The sequence below is a fragment of the Platalea leucorodia genome (assembly GCF_965183815.1).
Source record: "Platalea leucorodia genome assembly, chromosome: 7".
Taxonomy (NCBI): domain Eukaryota; kingdom Metazoa; phylum Chordata; class Aves; order Pelecaniformes; family Threskiornithidae; genus Platalea; species Platalea leucorodia.
Genome location: NC_138829.1, coordinates 25,158,564 through 25,176,697, shown reverse-complemented (window position 1 = coordinate 25,176,697; position 18,134 = coordinate 25,158,564). Strand labels below are relative to the sequence as shown.

The 18,134-nt window shown below is 45.6% G+C and overlaps 1 protein-coding gene across 2 annotated transcripts in view; it reads left to right on the top strand.

Annotated features, from left to right (window-relative positions):
- Nucleotides 1-18,134, top strand: part of ADCK1 (aarF domain containing kinase 1) — a 116,845-nt gene that overhangs the window by 47,634 nt on the left and 51,077 nt on the right. Inside the window, exons 5-7 of one of the 2 annotated variants that reach the window (XM_082316611.1) lie at nucleotides 8,811-8,969; nucleotides 12,840-12,998; nucleotides 15,994-16,110. In XM_082316611.1, the coding sequence (XP_082172737.1) occupies nucleotides 8,811-8,969; nucleotides 12,840-12,998; nucleotides 15,994-16,110 (435 nt within the window). The remainder of the gene's footprint in view (nucleotides 1-8,810; nucleotides 8,970-12,839; nucleotides 12,999-15,993; nucleotides 16,111-18,134) is intronic. The other variant, XM_082316612.1, reaches the window with a different exon arrangement.

Below are 18,134 nucleotides of genomic sequence, written 5' to 3'. Positions count from 1 at the left end.
TAGTGCTACCAAAGATGTTGTGCTAGCCCTGCAGGTAATGTCTGGATGCTGCTTTCCTACTATCCTGCTTGATACCTGCCTTATGTCAGAAGCCTAATGTGCAGTCTCTGCTTTCAGAGTGCTTTGTGGAACCACCACCTGGAAAAAGAACAGCTGAATGAAGCTAAGCATGGAAGAGGCCGTGGTGATGCTAGTGGAAAACCTGTAGAACTCCAGCTGTTGAAAACATTGACTCTCAGGGTGCTGAGCCAGTCTGTTAATAGTAGCATCCTCTGTCTCTGGAAGGTAGTAGGATATCCAATAGCTTAATTGATGAAAAACATTTATCTCCTTGTGCCAGTCAGGAGGATGTTCGTGAGCCAGTTACTTTCCAGTCTGGCCATGACAATCCTTGCTTTTATTGGACCGAATATTGTTTGTTTGTGGGAGCCATGGGTAAGTGGCTCACCTTTCAGAGAGATGGGAGATGAGGTCCACCTCACAAGTAGGGTCTCAGGAGACGTACATCAGCTCTGTCTGCTCCTTGCTGTTACTGCCTGTTGTAGCTGTCACCACTGAGATGATTGGTTTTGATCCAGGATGAGTGATATTCTCAGACAGCTCTGCCTTGTCTTAAGGATCTGGCTTCACTCAGGAAAATAAATGAAGCTACCGTGTGTGTCTGAGCACAGACTATTAAGCAGGAGTCATCAGGGATGGAGTAAAAGGCGCTTTTCCTCAAAGTATGGCTCTGTAACAATTAAAGTTACTGTAGCAAGTAGACTGATACTGTTGCTGTACAGCTTGGTGGATGGATGAGAGGAAAGCAAAGGTGGCTTCATGTAGGCTTTCCCACTCCTTTGCTAGCCAGAAGAGACTACAGAAAGAGGATGGTAGGTGAGCAGAACAGGGAATAGCCAGGATCCTAGGTATCAGGCAGTGAATGAGTGAGTCAGCTTTGGTCCCCGGATGATGGGATCAAGGACTCTTCCTTTAGCAGAGTTCATTTTCTGTAACGTTCATGGTTTTGTGACTGGGAAGCGCTGTTGGTAGGATCCCAGAGAAGATTCTCAGTGGTATAGCTGGTAGTGGGCTGCAGAGTACCAAAGTGCTGCCAGGAGGAAATAACAGGAAAAAATGAACTTCATACCCCAGCTGGCTCGCAGCCCTTTCCCAGAAGAAGGGCTGGTGTTGATGTACAGCCCTGGTTTTGTGCTATTGCCGTGCAATGTTAGCAGTGATTAACCAAGTTAGCAGTGATCGGCATGCCAGAAGCAAATGTATACCATTGGCAGATGAAGTTACGTGTCTGTGGCTCTGTGTGTAATAACTGCTGTATGGGTATTATACAGATAGGTTTTTAAAAAGATATTAAAGTTACAAATTTGGTCCTGAGAACTTAGGTAAGGGCAGATTTATAGCTGGCTGAACAGCCATAATTCTGCTTATCCATGCATGAGGTCTGTCACATGGTGTGGTCCAGCATCACATGGGATATCAGGGAGGGCCAATGTTAGAGCTCAGCTCTTCCAAATTCTAGGCAAGCGCCTTAATGCTCATCTCCCCTTGAAATGGACCACATTGCTTTGCCATCCTGCACACTGAAAGATGCAGGGATTTTGTGTAATAAGCCATATGTAATTGTTTCAGTGCATCAGAATACACATATACCTTTTACCTGTATTCATTTGGATGCAGTGTATACCTCTATATATGTGCACACTTATATGTAATATGAACACCAGGGAATCCATTCAGAAGAAAACCGCTATTCTGTATATATCTACAATATTATTAAAAATATTGAGTTAATAAATACATGTTCTTGACAGATGCATTTAGGAACCATCAATTAGGCTTGGCATTCATTAGGTGGGGAGAAGTCCAATCAGATTTCACTGACACAACAAAGCCGCCTATAAATTGTGGGCTGTTTGTTCTGACGTTTGATGAATTATTCTTCATAATCCACTGTCTGCTGCGATAAATCTAATCTTTCAGGTTTTGCTGTCTTAATAATTCTTGGAGCAACACTGTGACATTTTGTTTTCGTAGGGGGATAGAAAGGCTGGGACAATGGAAAAAACCCCTCATTTGCTGTCTGGAAAGTAGATTGCTTTGCTCCACGGTAACATTTTCTCACGCCTACAACTCTGGTCTTGCAGACTTGCAGGGGTCAGTGCGTTCTTGGTGCCATGAACAGTTACGTGTATGTTCTTGAAAAGATGACCGGCCTAGGATGGTTCACATCCCTTAAAAGGGAGGTTCACATCCCTTAAAACTAGTCCAGGAAAGGCATTCAGACTTTTGAGAGCAGTATGGTCCTAGTGTCAATAAAGTGAATTCCAAAAGTTTTGGGAGCCATAAGCCTTAGAAACGCTGTATCGGACATAGAACTGAGTAACTCTTGAGCTATTCTGCCACAAGAAATAGAGGGGACATTGTACTAGACAGTGTTAAGATGGCAGCTGCAGCTTCCAAAAATTCCCTAGGAAACCTGCTCTCTTCCCAGAGTGGTATTGTGTTGGTCTGTTTTCCAGCAAGCTCAGGAATCCCATTATCACAGTGCCCTGTGCTGTCTCGACTGGGAGGCTGCAGACAGCATGATCCCAGGGTAAATCTCAGAAAGCTCCTGCGGACTGAGCTCACCTTAGCAAATTGCCATCCATGGAGCCATGATTAAGAGGGGACTGTTCAGTGCTGTCTCTATCAGGAATGGAAAAAACAGATGAATCGAGTCACCTTGTCAAGGGAATTCCAGCTTGGAGAATCACAGCATAAGGAATGTGCAAAATCTACCTACCTTAATTACTTTCTTACTGTCAGTTTCCACCATGGACCTGTCTCCCAACTGTATGATTCCCTTTCTCTTGAATGGATTTATACCACCTTCCCTATGTGCATCTCCCTGTACTGCTGCGTGGCATCAAAATGCTAGGAGCCTGCGAGCTGCTCCTGGCCATCACAACACAATACTGTTGTTAATGGAGCTCTGTTGTATCATGGCCTGTGATGAGTATCCTGGAGGCAAGAAGTTCAAGTTAATGCGGTGTTGCCTAGTCAGCCCCTTCTGAAATAGCAGGGCATCTCATAGATTGCTATCTCCAAATACAAAATGCAAGACTCAGGAGCAATTACAGTATGCTGTGATCAGAAGAGGAGATCTGCTGTGAAATTGTGGTTGAGGTTTTGAATGTTTCAGCTTGCATTGCCTTTTGGTGATAAGAGAACAGCATCATCCCTGTTGAGCCCCTTTTTGTGAATTATTTTGAGTGGCTGTGATTGATGAAGCTGTGGAGCACAGTGAAGTGTCTGGAGATGGCCTCTGTCTGAGATGGTCTCAGCTCCTGCTGCATGTTCCCCAGATGTGCCAGACTCTGGGAGAGTCCCCTGACATGGGCATATTTCCACTCAGTTCTGGCATATTTACCATAATTTTGGTAACAGAAGCATCTTTATTGTCTGAAAGTTGCATGACTGACATTTCATGAAGACGCACTGTTACCAGAGCTCCGGCTTTACCCTGGTGACTGGGCTACTTCCAGCTGTGGTTCCCCCATACCCTTTGCACTCTCAGAAACTTACAGGGTCTGTCGGTAACTTTCTAGGCTGTCAAACAGCAAGTGAGTCCCAGGCTAGCAGCAGGTGAAACAATTCCTCCGTTGTCCATCCTGCTGTCATTGAGACTGGTCAGTCTGGTGGGAAGAGCTTCTGAAGAACATAAGGATGACTGTACAGATCAGACCAAAAGCTGAAGCCCACCACTCTGCCTCCAACTGTAGCCAATGTTGGCTAAGAGACAAAGGCTATAAAAGCACGGAAGGCGTACAGTTAAGCTTTGCCTGGTATGATCTTCCTGCTTCCAGTAATCTGAAGGTTAGATATTTCCTGGGCCAGAGATTGCATCTTGGTGTTTAATAACTTGTGATGGATTTTCTTCATTGACTTATCTACCCACCTGGACTTCTGGTATTCATAACATGCTGTGGCAATGAGTTCCACAGTTTAATTGGTGTGGGGAAAAAAATACTTCTTTTTGCTTCTTTTAATTCTGCCATCTGGTAATCTTGTGTGCTAATTGACGGTTTACTGCTCCCGAGTTCTTCTATGGAGTGAACGAGCATTCCCAATCCCATTCTCCATGACACAAATGATTTTATAGAGCTCTGTGACATTCCCTCCCCATTGTCTCTCTTTCCAGGCTGAAGAGTCCTTTGAAGTCCTGGGAAATATTTGAAGGCAGTTTTGAAATGCTTTGGTGAAGGACTCTCTTCCCCTGGGAAATGCTGAGCATTTGAAAGTCTCCTCACTGACACCACCTGTACTGGACTGGTTCAGCTCTGGCAGAGTTGAGGAAAGGTTCTCTGTAAGTGGTTGTGGAAAACCAGAATTTTCAAAACTGTCCCGGACTCTGCTGGAAGCCTCCTGGATAGGACTTGTAATGCAAAATATTCTTACTTAGATCCCATAGTGGCCTCATTCTGGCTGCACCACATACAGGGGTCTGGAGCACCATGCTGGAGGGGTTCAGCCTGCCAGCTAAACAGGGCTGGGCTGTTGAGACACCTTCTGTTAGCGACCCTGCATCCCACTGAACCCTAAATTTGTCCGGAACATACTGCTGACACACGGCCACCATTCATCTGCTGTGGTCACTATGGCAGAACAGAGCCACCACATCTCACTTGGGATGATGTTACGTGGTGCTGGGCCAGGAAGGGGCTCCATGACTTAGGCTCCTGCTCCAGGGTACCTTGTTAGCAGCCTTTCTGGAGAGTAAAGGGAACATACCTCTCTGTGGAGTGGGCAGGTTGAAATCAGGTGGTAATACTTGATCATTTGCTGCAGCACATGGATATAAAAAGGTTGGGATTAAGAGGCAGTGTATTTCAAAATAAATTAGCTAGCAAGACATGCAAATTTAACGTTTATGGTTTGGAGATTAAGACATCAGGCTGGAACTTGGGATATCTGGGTTAAATCCCAGCTCTGTCAAAGACTTCTCAGAACATGCTGGGCAGGTCGTGTAAGGTAATACTTTCAGAAAGGACTCAGGATTTGGGATCTTAAATCCAATTGACTTCCAGTAACTTCCTAAGTGTTTAAGGACAGGATTCACAAAAAATACTGAGGCATTCTGATGCTCAGCATTGCGGCATCAGCTGGTGTGTGCCACAGACCTCGGGCAGAGCAGTGTGTGCTTTGGGAAGGCACCTCAGCATGTGAGGAGGCCTGTAGGTGACAGCGGGGGACTCCTGGGAAGCGTGAGTTTGTGCAGGGCCTGCGGTGGCTGTGCACCTCGTACAGTGGCACTCTGGGCTTAATGATGGTCTCTAGGTGCAACCTCAGCACGAATACATACTAATAAGTGTCTAAGTAGATAGATCCTGTAAGAGCTTTTATATCAGCTCCCTGAGGTGTGAATACTAATACCAACAATCATGAAAAGATTTTGCATATTTAAAATTAAACGAGCTTCATTCTTTAGAATTAAACAGTCAGGGCTGTGTTTCCAGCCAGCGAAGTACAGCAACACATTCATTTGCTGGTTGAGCATGTGCCGGATGGGGACCTGGCTGTGCAGAAGGCTAGTGATGGAAACCACTGTGTGCAGGGACACCGCTCACCTGTACAGCTGTAAACCTGCAGCTGGCTGTCCTGCTTCTTTGAAAGAGCAGCCCTGAAGTTCCTTTTCTTTCTTTTAAACCTTTATTAAACCTGTCTGGAAACTATGCTTGTTTCATCTCCTGCCAGGATTACAGATGGTAACATCCAGTTTGATAAGGCCCTTTGAGACCAACTGTGGCCTGAAAGAAGCTCGAGAGTTCCTTAAGTACCACGTCAGGTGGGCTCCGAGACTGTCCCAGACCTTTGCTTGCTAATTATCCATCCTGGAAATTATGGTTAGAGTTTTTGTTAAGGGTGCTTATTAGCTGGGTGCTTGTGAGCAGTAAGAGCCTACAGCCTGCTCTAAGAACTCCCTGCCTGGATGAAATGGGGGCAGCTGCCTTCCCTTGGGAAGGACCCCGCTCTCCAGCAGGCAGTGTGGGAGCCTGGCTCACCTCTTCTCTGCTTCCATGTCATGAAGCCTCTTGCTCGCTTTTGCCTGTCTGGGACGCACAGCCTGCATCAGAGGCACTAGCTGCCTCCAGCGAGCTGTGAAAGGACAATTTCATAATGAATGAGGGTGATTTGCTAAGTGGGGGGTCCTGGAGCCCAGCCGTAATTGTGCTGCTGCTTTATCTCAGCCTCACACCTGCTCATGTAATGGCCTGGCTCTGATCCGCTCCCTCCCCCATGTGCACGCTCTACCCTTCTGCTCCTGGAGGAGCCATCAATTCTCTGGCCCTGTTGCAGTCCCTCGCCTTGCTGCCCTTGCCTGCAGCCTGTGGGTGCGCACAAATTCCCCCTTGAATTGCAGCAGGGCCACTGGGCTGGCTCTAACGGACGTGACTGCTAGCCTGGCTTTCATGTCCTGAATAACAAGTTTTTAAATTAAATCGTTCTGCCCAAAAGAACTAGAGACAGCTTTCTTCAAATAAGGTTTCCTTAGAAAACTTAGTCACACAAGAATATTGTACATATTATTCCTGCTAGAGGGAATATGTGCAGCTTTTTTTTTTCCCCTGCGTACGTTCAATACTGGTGAAAATGGTTGGATTGACAGTGTAGGCAATTAAAAGCTTTTGAAATCCAGAGCAGATGGAGTTTTATCCAATTTATATGTGGTCTTACTATAAATGTACCTTACTGGATTCATGCCAGTGGACTCCCGATTCTGTGCTTTAGCCTCTGGAGGATGTTACCACCCTTATGACAGTTAGACTAGTAATATTGGCTGCTGCTCGTGAAGGGTACATCCTTTTAATGTAGGGTAGTGAGAGAGGTGAAGAAAGCCCCAGCTCGACCTCATGTGGCAAGTTCTCTGTTTGCATTTTTCTTCCTTACGAGATCTGGTAGCCCAACATGCTCCTGGCCACCTTAAATCTCTTCCCCTCAACAGGTTCTCTCTTCAGCCGATAGACAAACTTCACATAAAGGTAAAAGTCCCTGTGTCTTGAACACATGTCTGCTGAGCCATCTGTCATCCTGTATGTGCTTCTGTCTGTATACTAATCTGAAACGAGAATCTCAAAATCCAGAAGTTAGAGAGAAAAGAAAGGGTGGGGGGGGAAGAGAGAAAAACATTTTTCTCTTGAGACAGGAATGTCAATAGGTTTGAATTATGGACCTGCTGTAATTAAAAAACACATAACTAGTTGGTTTTAAATGCAGTTGTTTTACTTAATTGATTTTGCCACCAGGACCAAAGGGAATTAAATAAATAAATAAAATGCACCTTCCTAGTGAATTACTGGCAGCAGCTGAGTCTCTGTTGGAATCTAATTGCTGCAAATGCTCCAGTTTGTTGCTAGCTATAGTTTTCTGTGGAAGGAGCTGGGAGAGAAGGGGTAGGGTGGTGTGGGAGGGGTTCATTCCCTGGCAGCTGCAGGAGGGAACAGACTGCTCCTTGTGTAGTATTTTTCTTCCTTGTCAGCAAAAAGAATATTCGTTTAACACTTTGCATGAAGACTTTGCTTAGAAGGTCTTTATTCATATTTAATTACTAGCTCGCTGCAGCTCCCATCTTTAATTACCTTTTAAAAAGCAGGTTATAAAAATGCACTGACATTCTTTCTTTTCCGTTACTGCATAAATTATAGGCTTCTCAACTGCTTACCCGAAATCAGTCCAGCCTGCGGGAAGGGTGGGACAGGTTCCCTTTGCTGACTTCTGGATACCTCAGAGCTTGTCTGCACCTTGCTCTACAGAGCGGGACAGAAACCCTCGACTAGTGTTACATGAACTAGCTCCGTGCCTGAAGCCACATAAGCACATTGGCACTCCCTCTCAGCTAATTAACTGTGCAGAGGGGCCTGGCTAGTCAGCCAGGTTGATATCACCCTACCATGGTAATAGTGTTTCCAGGGTCTGAGCTGCCTGGTGCTGCGCTGAGGGTCTCTAGCAGGGTGCTGTGTTATGCAGGGCAGACAGGCCTTTGCCTGTCTCCCATTGCCTCACCCATGTCTGTCTAGGTTTTTGCTTCCTGGACGTCCCTGTGGGGAATCTACTTCTTCATCTGCAACTTTCCTTATAGCCTAGTCCTGAGTTTCATACCCAGAGCTGCTAATACTTTGCTTTCTTGCCCCCGTAGTGCTTTGCTGTCCCCACTGGTTACTTTTATTGGAGGCATGAGAAAGTCTGTCACATAAAACATGTTTTCAGGCCAAGTTGTCTGAGGTGCAAACTACAATTTTTGTCCCCCTGCCCTGCATCCAGCCCTTACCACTGCTCCCGGTCACGTGCTGGCTTTCACCATGTAAGCTGCCTGATGCTGCTGTAATGCATGGGAACACACACTGTCAGGTTTCAGGGGGGTGATTGTGATGGTGGGTGGTATTAAATATCTGCAAAAGAATGCAAAGGGACAGGTGTTGGCTTCTGCACCCAGTAAGAGCCAAGGATGCTGACCATAATCGCTCCAACCTGTTTTCAGGACAGCCTGGAGGGGTCCCTCACATGCTGCCTGGCTGTTCCATGTCCTAGACGAAATGCGCTGCTGGGGCTCTGCCACAGGTTTCCATAAGCAGAGTATCTCCAGGGCACTTTGGTGCTTGGCAGGCTTCCCTGGGAGTCCAAGCAGTGACAAGGCTCAGGCAGGGAACAGAGGAAGTATGAAAGGGCTGAGCCTGCCCAGCTTCGGCACACGCTGTCTCTGGCCTGTGGGCAGGGCTTTCCTTAGGATAGTCTCTGGCACTGCAAGCTGATGCTTCTTTCTTTTCTCCCGGCAGATAAAAGAGCTCTTCGTGAGTTTTGAGGACACTCCCTTGGGAGCAGCATCACTAGCCCAGGTGCACAAGGCGGTGCTGCAGGATGGGAGAACGGTGGCAGTGAAAATTCAGCACCCAAAGGTCCAAGCTCAGAGCTCCAAGGATATTTTGCTCATGGAGGTAAAACTACCCGTTGACTTTGACTTACAGAGCAATTGCCATTGAAACATGTGGGGGCCACATTCACCCATGGTGTAAGCAGGTATAACACCACCATCCTGTAGCTGTGAAACCTCCACAGAGATAAATGCTGTCTCACGGGAATAATACAGAAAGTTGGTGAGGATTGCAGTGAGGGCGATTGTGTGGGTGGAGAGGCTGAACAAGAGGGTAAGACTGAAGGAAAGCAGAAGGAGAAGACAGGTAAACATGAATGACATCTGAGTAAGTCCATATGAGATGTAAAAGCTAGAGAGTGAGTCCTGAAGTCTCGCTTCTGCCTGTGTGCTCATTAACTGGTGGATTAAACTGGTCTCAGTTCCTCTTGCAGTCAGGTCTGTGTGGCCAAGGAAAAACCATTCTCCATGGGTAGCACGTTTTTTCAGTTAAATTCCAGTGTGGATTCAACAGTGGCTGAGCTTGCTGTGATTCAGTTCTGCTTCTTGATCAGCTCCTTAATGCTGAGCTGATTCATGCTGAAAACAAAAACATTGAAAAATGGAGATGGTCACCTAACAGGGGCAGATGCACAAATGAGGGATTCAGCTAGGAAAAAAGTTTCGGTGCCTGTGTCCTGTTCCTCTCCTGAATGGTGGGTACCACTCATGTTCCCAGTGCAATGCTGTAGCTTCTCCTGAACTTCTAAGTCTAGCCCACTGAAGGGAGAAACTGTAGAAAAGCTGTGGCACTGCACTGCCTTGCAGTATTCAAAGATGCCAGTGGTATGGCAGGGAACAGGAAATGGAGACAGGGCTGAGGTGGAGGAGAGGGGAAGCATTAGCTCTGTGAATGGTAATGCTAAAGCTTTCAGCTCTCCTAGTAAGCCTATATCTGTATGTATAGTACTGTAAAGTGCACATCCATTGGCAGACAAGTATGACCATGGGACTAAAGAGGGGAAGATTAAGGTGAGGGGGTCTGATAAGTGTTTAGAGAGTAGTGCTGATTCAATGACACACAGTTCTCCATCACAGGAGATCAGGAATCAAAGATCCTGCCAGCACCCTCTCAGAGGAGCACATAACTAAAGCTTCTTTAGGCAGCTAAAACACCCTGCTTTGAGCAATCCTTGCTAGTCTGCAGAGAAACACAGCTGGTTCCAGCTAGAGCACATCAGTTTGCAGCTGAACATTTATTTTGAACTCGTAGTGAAATAAATTTTGGGGTTCAATAAAGATATCCCAGTAAGATGGGATACGTCTGTTTCAGTGCTGGTTTGAGAACAGAGAACTGTTTGAACTCGCTTGGGGTCCAGCTGTAGGTTTGGATTTGATTCAGGTCCTCTCCAGGACTGACGGCAGCAGTGTGCCAGCTAAGTTTGCTTTTGTGAGTTGTCACATGCACAGCAGTTCTCAGGGGGCTTATGGCATCCTTCGCTCCTGCCCAGGACAGGGTAGCAGAAGCTAAGCAGTCAAGGAAGAAGGATGTGCAAGGTAACAAAAGACTATGAGACCAGGGCAATAAAAGGATTGTGTATGAATGAGCGAAGACCTAGATCCACCTTGGGACATTTGCACTTTTAACAGTGGGTATAACAGAAAAAATCCCCACTCACACTATGTTGCTGTGATTGATGGTTATACTGGTAAGAGACATTTAAACAAATAATTTTAGAATTATTCCTGTCTCTTCTGTTTTTAGACTAATCTTCCTGGGAAACTTGAAACTAAACCAGTGTATTTCCTTTTGGCTATTTCATAAAATCGTAGGATCGTTAAGGTTGGAAAGGACCTCTGAGATCATCAAGTCCAACCTGTTAACCTAATTGTCCTTCCTCTACAGACAGCCTAGCTTGTCATCCTCGAGATCTGTTGTGTACACACAGCTGTGGGAAAGCAGCTCATGACATGACACATGCAGTCGTGTTTTTAAAGGGTGTCTTGTGGAGTGTTGGCTTACATGCATCAACATATCCTTGTGTGGGACTGTTTTTGTGTAGGCTGCACTGAAAGCCAGGTTATGTGTACTGAGGTTCTGGTCCTTTAAGAATCAGACAGACATTGCAGCTAGGTAGGAGTTTGATTTAAATATTGGTGGAGATGGTCTTATTTAGAGACTGATGGAAAGGAATCTGAATGGGAAAAGCTAGGTGGAAAATTCCTAAATTCACTTAAGGTTTCATAGCATCAGTGCTGACTCTTTAAAAATCAGTACAGCATCTGATAAATCCAGAGAGAGATACCTCACTGCTCTTCTTATATCAATACTTGTTTCAAGACGATATGTTAGACAGATGTCAGAAAAGGGACAGGCCAAATGCGTGTTAAGTATGTCCCTGCTGATGGTCAAGTTGGCAAATTGATTTAAAGAGCATTTAAAGAAAGCAAAAAACAATGCATGAATTTTCTCACATCAGGCAGCAATGAAATAATCCTGCAGCCCCTATAAAGTTTATGTACACATTCATGAAGATCGCTGGTTACATTTCATTTGGGTGACATAAATTTGAAAGGATTTATGCCTCTGGATATAACAGTAGAAAAATCATTCAATAGTGTCTGGAACCTGGTGATTACATTTTTAAAGGAACATTGAGTTTGGAACTGACATTTAGATAAGAGAAGTAGAGACAAGGGTGGAGAACAAACGTTTTCACACAGCTGAACAGGAGCAGTGATGGTTCATAAATTTATTTTTTGTCATACATTTCAATGATAGCAGCTTTCTGTGTGTGCTTTAAATGTTCCTCCTGCAGTGCAGGAATTCCCACCTCAGCGGTGGAGATCTAGAAAGGGAAACTGTCCAGGAACACACTGACAAGTCTGTTTTCATTTTCAGATGGATGTACAGAACAAGTAAGACAAAGACAGAAAAGTGGATTGCATTTGTATGTTTTATGCTTGTTTTATGACTCGAGTAGTTAAAAAAAGCCAAACTAGTTATTTTGCCTAAGATATGGTCCAAATTGTCAGCTTGTGTAAATTTGTGACACTGGTTGAGAAGCTGGCCCTTCATTTGAACAGAAAGCATGCTTGGCTGCTGTGCAGCTTTGATGATGCCCTCCAATTGCATAATCTTGATTTTCTTCAGGAAGGACTGCCCATCACTCACCCCTTAAATATTGCTTTAAGCAAACGTTTCCAGGAACTTTTCACTGGGCTTTTCAAGGCCCTATGCAGCTGAATACCTAATCCCTTTAAGAAGAAGAGGATGCCAGGTGGTAGATATGTGATACTTAGAAAACACCACCTCAGCATTGCTGAGGAGGGCTGCGGCTGACGCTGAGGAGCAACTTGCCCTCAGACCCCCACCAGAAGTGTCCTTTAAAGACTTGTAGCCTGTATCCAAACTCCACAAAATCCTCTGAACTGCTCAGTGGATTTTTCTGTGCTAGCAAAACTGTTGCTCAGCAGTGGAAGAAGTAACATAGAAGTGACAAGTCTTACTTTAGATCCTCCTCTTCTTTATTATCTGAGGGCTGTTCGAATGAAACCAAACAGTGACTTGTAGAATTATAGGACTTGGAAGAGAGTCACTCCTGGGCCATGCCTTTGGCGAGGTCTGGCCATGTGGTCTCTTCTCCAGGGCTTTGTTCTCTTATTTCTAGCCAGCAGGCAGCTGGGCTCCCTTTGGTGTCTGTGCCATCATTTAACTCCTAGATATGCCTGTGTGGAAGGGCAAACCAAAATCTGTGTTGCACGACCAAGGCATGAACACCATGTGTTGTGTTATGATACTGCAGGAACCCTACAAGCACTTGGAGTGCAGGTTGGGTTTTTTTCGTTTGTAAGTAAGTTACATGGAACAATCCCATCTAAACAGCACTGTGGGTAGCAGCGTGGCTTTGGAGGCAGGATGCAGCTGATTGATTGTTTGTTTCCTTGTTCTCAGGTTCTTCTCTTGATTGTGAAGCAGATCTTTCCAGATTTTGAGTTCATGTGGCTGGTGGAAGAAGCTAAGAAGAATCTGCCCTTGGAGCTGGATTTCCTCAATGAAGGCAGAAATGCTGAGAAGGTTGCTCATATGCTCAAGGACTTTGACTTCCTGAAGGTGAGGGAACACATATTTCCGTGTATGTATGTGCATTAATAGTCTCACTTTATGTGTCTTGTGCACCTCATTCACCACCTGGAGGAACCATACAGAGGGAGAATGGAGTTCAGCCCCTGTGTTTTTCATCTTAGACTGCTCTGCTGATATGGACCAGAAACTGCTCTGAGACATGCTTCCTCCTTGTTTCTTTCCTACTGTAGGCACCATGTATTGGATGAGGAGTGGTGGCTTGGGGCCAGCAGTCTCTGGAGCCTGCTATTCATTTCCCCAAACACTGTTTCTGAACTTGTCCAGAGACCCATGAATTTGCCATTCTTTGCTGAGCCATCTGATGGTACCTTTTCCTGGGCTTTATCTCAACTAGGGGCAGGAAATGGACATAAAACAGGAAAGCTAGACTGAAGCTGATGTTGTCAAGTAGGATTTGGTACACCATGTATCTCAGGAGGAAACATATTTGTACAAATCTTTCCTCCCGTAAAAAAGCTCATTCTGACTCTGGAGTTGAACATATGTCCTGCATACACAACCATGGCTAATGCCTTCATGTTACCTTCATACACAAACTCAGCTGCATCCATATTGTGCTCTTCCTCACTGACACTCTTACTCCACCTTCCCTGCTACACACTGACTGAGGTCATTGACAAATGTCTCAAGTACAATGAGAAATGTACACATCCTCTTCTTTGCAGACATAAGCTCACATCTTCAAAGTGAATGTGTACAAACCTTTTGCTGACATACAAGAGGCACAAGCCTCCACTGTGTGCGTTCTGGAAATACACAAGTATGGTCAAGCACACAGAGTGCTGTGGGCACGGTCACTGGCGTAACTGCATTTGCACATACACAAAGGCAGCAAAAAACGCACCCTCCTTTGAACTCCCTGCATACGCACATCAAAATGAGGTTTTCACCTCCTGTTTATGCCAAAGTCCCAAGATGGAAGTGACAGCTGTCTGAAATTAGGTGAGTTTTTGTTAGACTTCACAGGATGATGCATCCATTTTCTCTTTGCTTCCTCCACGCAAGGGCTATAATTCCTTGTCACCTGACTCCAGGTTTGGGACAGTCCCAGTGGCAGCAGTGGCCTTCCTATAGACACGGATAGTTAAAAGCCACCAGGGCTACAGAAGGCTAAAGGCCAATGATTTTGCTGAGTGGACGCTTATCAGAAGTGATGCACCTTGGAGAGCTGTATCCGTTGCGGCTGTAACTAGGATACTGTGAAGTAAATCCCCATGGAGACGGCCAATCACCTCCTTGCTGGGTTAAGGAGCTATCATGATATCAATATGTGTAACAATAACAAATGGCTTGAGATGGCTAAATAATGGATCCTCCCGTCTGACCTGCCAATTCAGAGACGTGTTCATCACCCAAAGGCAACGGAAGAATTGGGCTCCTGTGTCATTAATTTTCCTAAACACGCTAGAAAGCTGAGAAGTAGATTTTGTGCTCTGAACCTGTTTGAGCTTTTAAAGCCAGAGATAAATTGTTTCCATGCGCTAGCATTACAGCCAAACATCTGTGAGTAATTAAAAAAATCACTGAAGAACTTGGCTGTGAGTGAGAGAGGCATCTCCGAGAGCATGGATAGTGCTTTACAAGCCCACTGATTTGCCCCTGTAAATCTTGAGACAAGAATGAATGTCATCTGAAATTATCTAAGGCAGCAGGGATCAGTGAGCTAGATGGGCTGGGAAACTGTTAGTTTTGGAGTTGGTTCACTTTCTCACCAGTCTAACTGCAAAGGATGGACATCCAGATAAGCTGATAAGGCTGCGAGTAACTGAATCCCTTCTTGCTCATAGTGGATCCCTGGCATCAAAGTCAAGGTTAACATGCAAAGTACACCAGGAGTGTTGAATGGTGGGATTGAGGGACATTGGAATTGCTCAGCAAAGGAGTCTTTGATCTAAAGCAGTGTGCGAGTCCTAAGTCCATAGCTGAGTCAGGCAGGTGAGGAGAGGGGGTTGCACAGCTGGCTCTCTCTTTACAGGATCCAAAATGTGTATCTCTACTGGGGCACAGTAATGGGAATGGGTGGAGTTCCCTTATATCTTTGGTAAAATGTACCTGTGTGGCTTCACCCATGTGCAAAGGCAAATCTGGACAGCTTGGGAGATTGGTCAGCACAGTGACGTGAGGAATATCCAAAGGGAACTTCAGCAAAAGGACTGTTGACAGTAGGGACTTCAGCATGGAAAGAATTTGGCTGGAGAGAGAGACTGGAAAAGGGGGAGCCAGCCTGAGCAACGCTTGCGTCACTCCCTCCCTGGGTGAGACCAGGCCTCTTACTGGTACCTCACTCAGCTTGATTTACTGCAGACTGAATGAAAAGTGCTTTGACATTTTACACTTGTTACTGTGTCATGTTGGCCGTAAGATAGTTAAGGGTCTCCCAGGGTTTATGTGACAGGCCCCTTATTTGTGACACTTGATTTTTCTTCTAGTTCAATTGCAGATGGCCTAAGTATGCAGGGTTTGTCAGCTCAAAGGCGTTTGTGTTCCAAGGGGCACTGCAGAGATACAATTTATGACGATGGCTTATCATTTTTAGAGCTGCATGAGTGGGCCCTGTGCGTAGCAAACGAGATGCAGTTCCTGTCTAAAGGAGCTGAGTGGATGATTCAGAAACTTGCAATAGGTACTAGTTAAACAGCCCAGCTAGAGGAGCTGCAGAGCAGATAAGAAAGCTCTCAGACATCAGTGGGAGTGGGAGGTGGTCAAAATCTTGTAGAGCATGGCCAGAAATGCTGCACGAGGACAGATCCTGCTGCTGTTGAATTGGTGTGTTGTCCGTGCACACATTGCTGCTGTCCTGGGGAACAGGCTGGTAGATGGATTTACCTCCCTTGTACTCAGGAAAAAAACAAGTCCTCACTTCAGCCTCTTCCATTTTTACTCCTTTTCTGGGTTGTGTGTGATATATTCTCCTTGCTTTCCCAGCCTGTTGTTTGACCTAACCCAGCTGTTCCTGTTTCAGGTCCCCAGGATCTACTGGGAGCTCTCAACAAGGCGCGTCCTTCTCATGGAGTTTGTGGAAGGGGGACAGGTGAACGACAGGGCCTACATGGAGAGGAATGGCATCAATGTCAATGAGGTAGTTTCTCAGCCATCTCTGAATTGGGCATGGTGGGCAATGCAAAACTCATGTTGACATCAACTGATGTTGATGCAAAACAGAGGCTGACAGGACAGGAGGGGGCAGAAAAGGGAGCACATACAGATGTGAATAGAACAATCAATCTGAGAGATCTCAGTTCTTGTGCTTCTGGGAAAAGTACATAACCCCTTTTGGGGAGCACTCTCCTGAGGGCTGCACAGCTAGAGGGATCTTCAAGGAGACAGACAATGAAAGATGACCATGCTCTTGTATTGCATACATCCATGGTTTGTTCCAAGATGGCAGTTCCTGTTATCCTAAAGGAACAACTTCAGCTTCTGATTTTTTTTTGTCTCCCTTCTTTCCCTCTCTTTCTTCTGCATTAACTTTCTCCTGGACAAATGCATGGGATGTAGCTTTTATATCCCAACAGCTATCACCTTGTGCAGGAGGTATAAATCATAGGTCTTATATGATCACAGTTATTAGAGTGCTGGAGCCTCAGCCATGGTGCTTTGCATAATATTCTGACATGGGTTGTTTTCTTTTGCTTTCCAAAATCTCCCTTTTTCTTCTGGCTGCAACGGTTTTCTTCTTTGCTTCCTGGTCCTACATTACTGTGTAGTTTTGCAGTCCTCCATTAAACAGCTGCCAGATTTCATCCCTACAGAGAGGCTACATTTCCCCAGTGAGTGAAATAGTTGGTATGTGTGGCATGAAGTCGGGAGAGCCCTTTGGATTCCCTGTGGCTGAGAGATTCTTGAGGGGAAAAAAGGTATTACTTCCCAGAAGGGCTGAGAAGATGCTGGGGGAAAGGGTTTTGAGCCATTGGACAGTGTGTCAAGCCACCCCTCCCACTCAGTGAGTGCTGATTGAGGCACTGCTGCTTGCTTTCCCCTGGTGCCCTACAGATGAGCCTCAAAGCTGCACTTGGTTGACTGCCTATCGAAGAGCTACGGCATAAAATCAATTGTACTTAATCTGTCCATCCACTTACCTCCGAAATCTGAATGCTTCCTCTCTCTCTGCTCTTCCTCCTCTCTGCTCCCTGTCTATCCATGGCAAAGTTCATGTGGCATCAGTTAGAGACATGCCAAAGACCTCTCAAGGGAGGGGAAATGTGAGTTTGGTATGCCCCACAAGGAGAGACCATTAAGTGTGTCTTCTCAGCTGCCTCCCTGAGTCAGCGTGCAGCTCTTTCTCTGCCTAAACAGCTCAGCCAAATTACAGGTGGAGGACTCAGTAACCTGCCTGCTTCTCTGCCTGTTTTTCTTTGCCTCTTCCTCTGCTCTTGCACCCTGCAGAAGTCAATGAGATATTTTCTAGTAATCTCTGCAGGCAGAAAGGCAGACATCTTTTCATGTGTTTCTCCACTGAAATACAGGAAAGGAGGGTCTAAGGTTAAAGCAGATTTTGAGACTGTCTTTCCATTGTAATTGTGATGAACAAGCCAAGGTCAATGGGTAATAGTGAACGACGCTCTCTTCCCTGCAAGATGTCTGGTCCATTTTCATTCAAGGGACTTCTTAAATGAATACAACCTTACCCGTAGATAGTGCAGTCTCTCTCCTTTCACATCTCCATCAGGAAGAATTTGGAGCATTTGGGTCACTGGTTTTCCTTCTCCCTCTCATCAGGGCATCACAGAGGTCATTGTCAGGTGATCAGAGGTAGACACAATTCCTCCTGTGTGTCTGTTTTGTACTGATGATCTTTCTTTGTATTTACCAAGGTAAGTGCCTCAATGATGCATCTGGTCTGCAAGGAGCACCATAGTGTGACTCTTGAGAACATGGTAGCTCATGGACTTTGCTATCAAGAGAGGGTTTAAAAGCCTTGTCCATGTCAGAACACGTAGTCAGCTCCATTCATCTGGACAAGTCAACTGGTCAAAAGCAAGAGCGTCGTTTCTTTGAGTGAGTTCATCCTATCCTTTTCTTCTGCTCTAAAGGCAGAGGTCAAATGTAGCCCACAGTGTTCAGATACAACAGTGAATATTCCTCAAGTCTTGAAATAGTCAG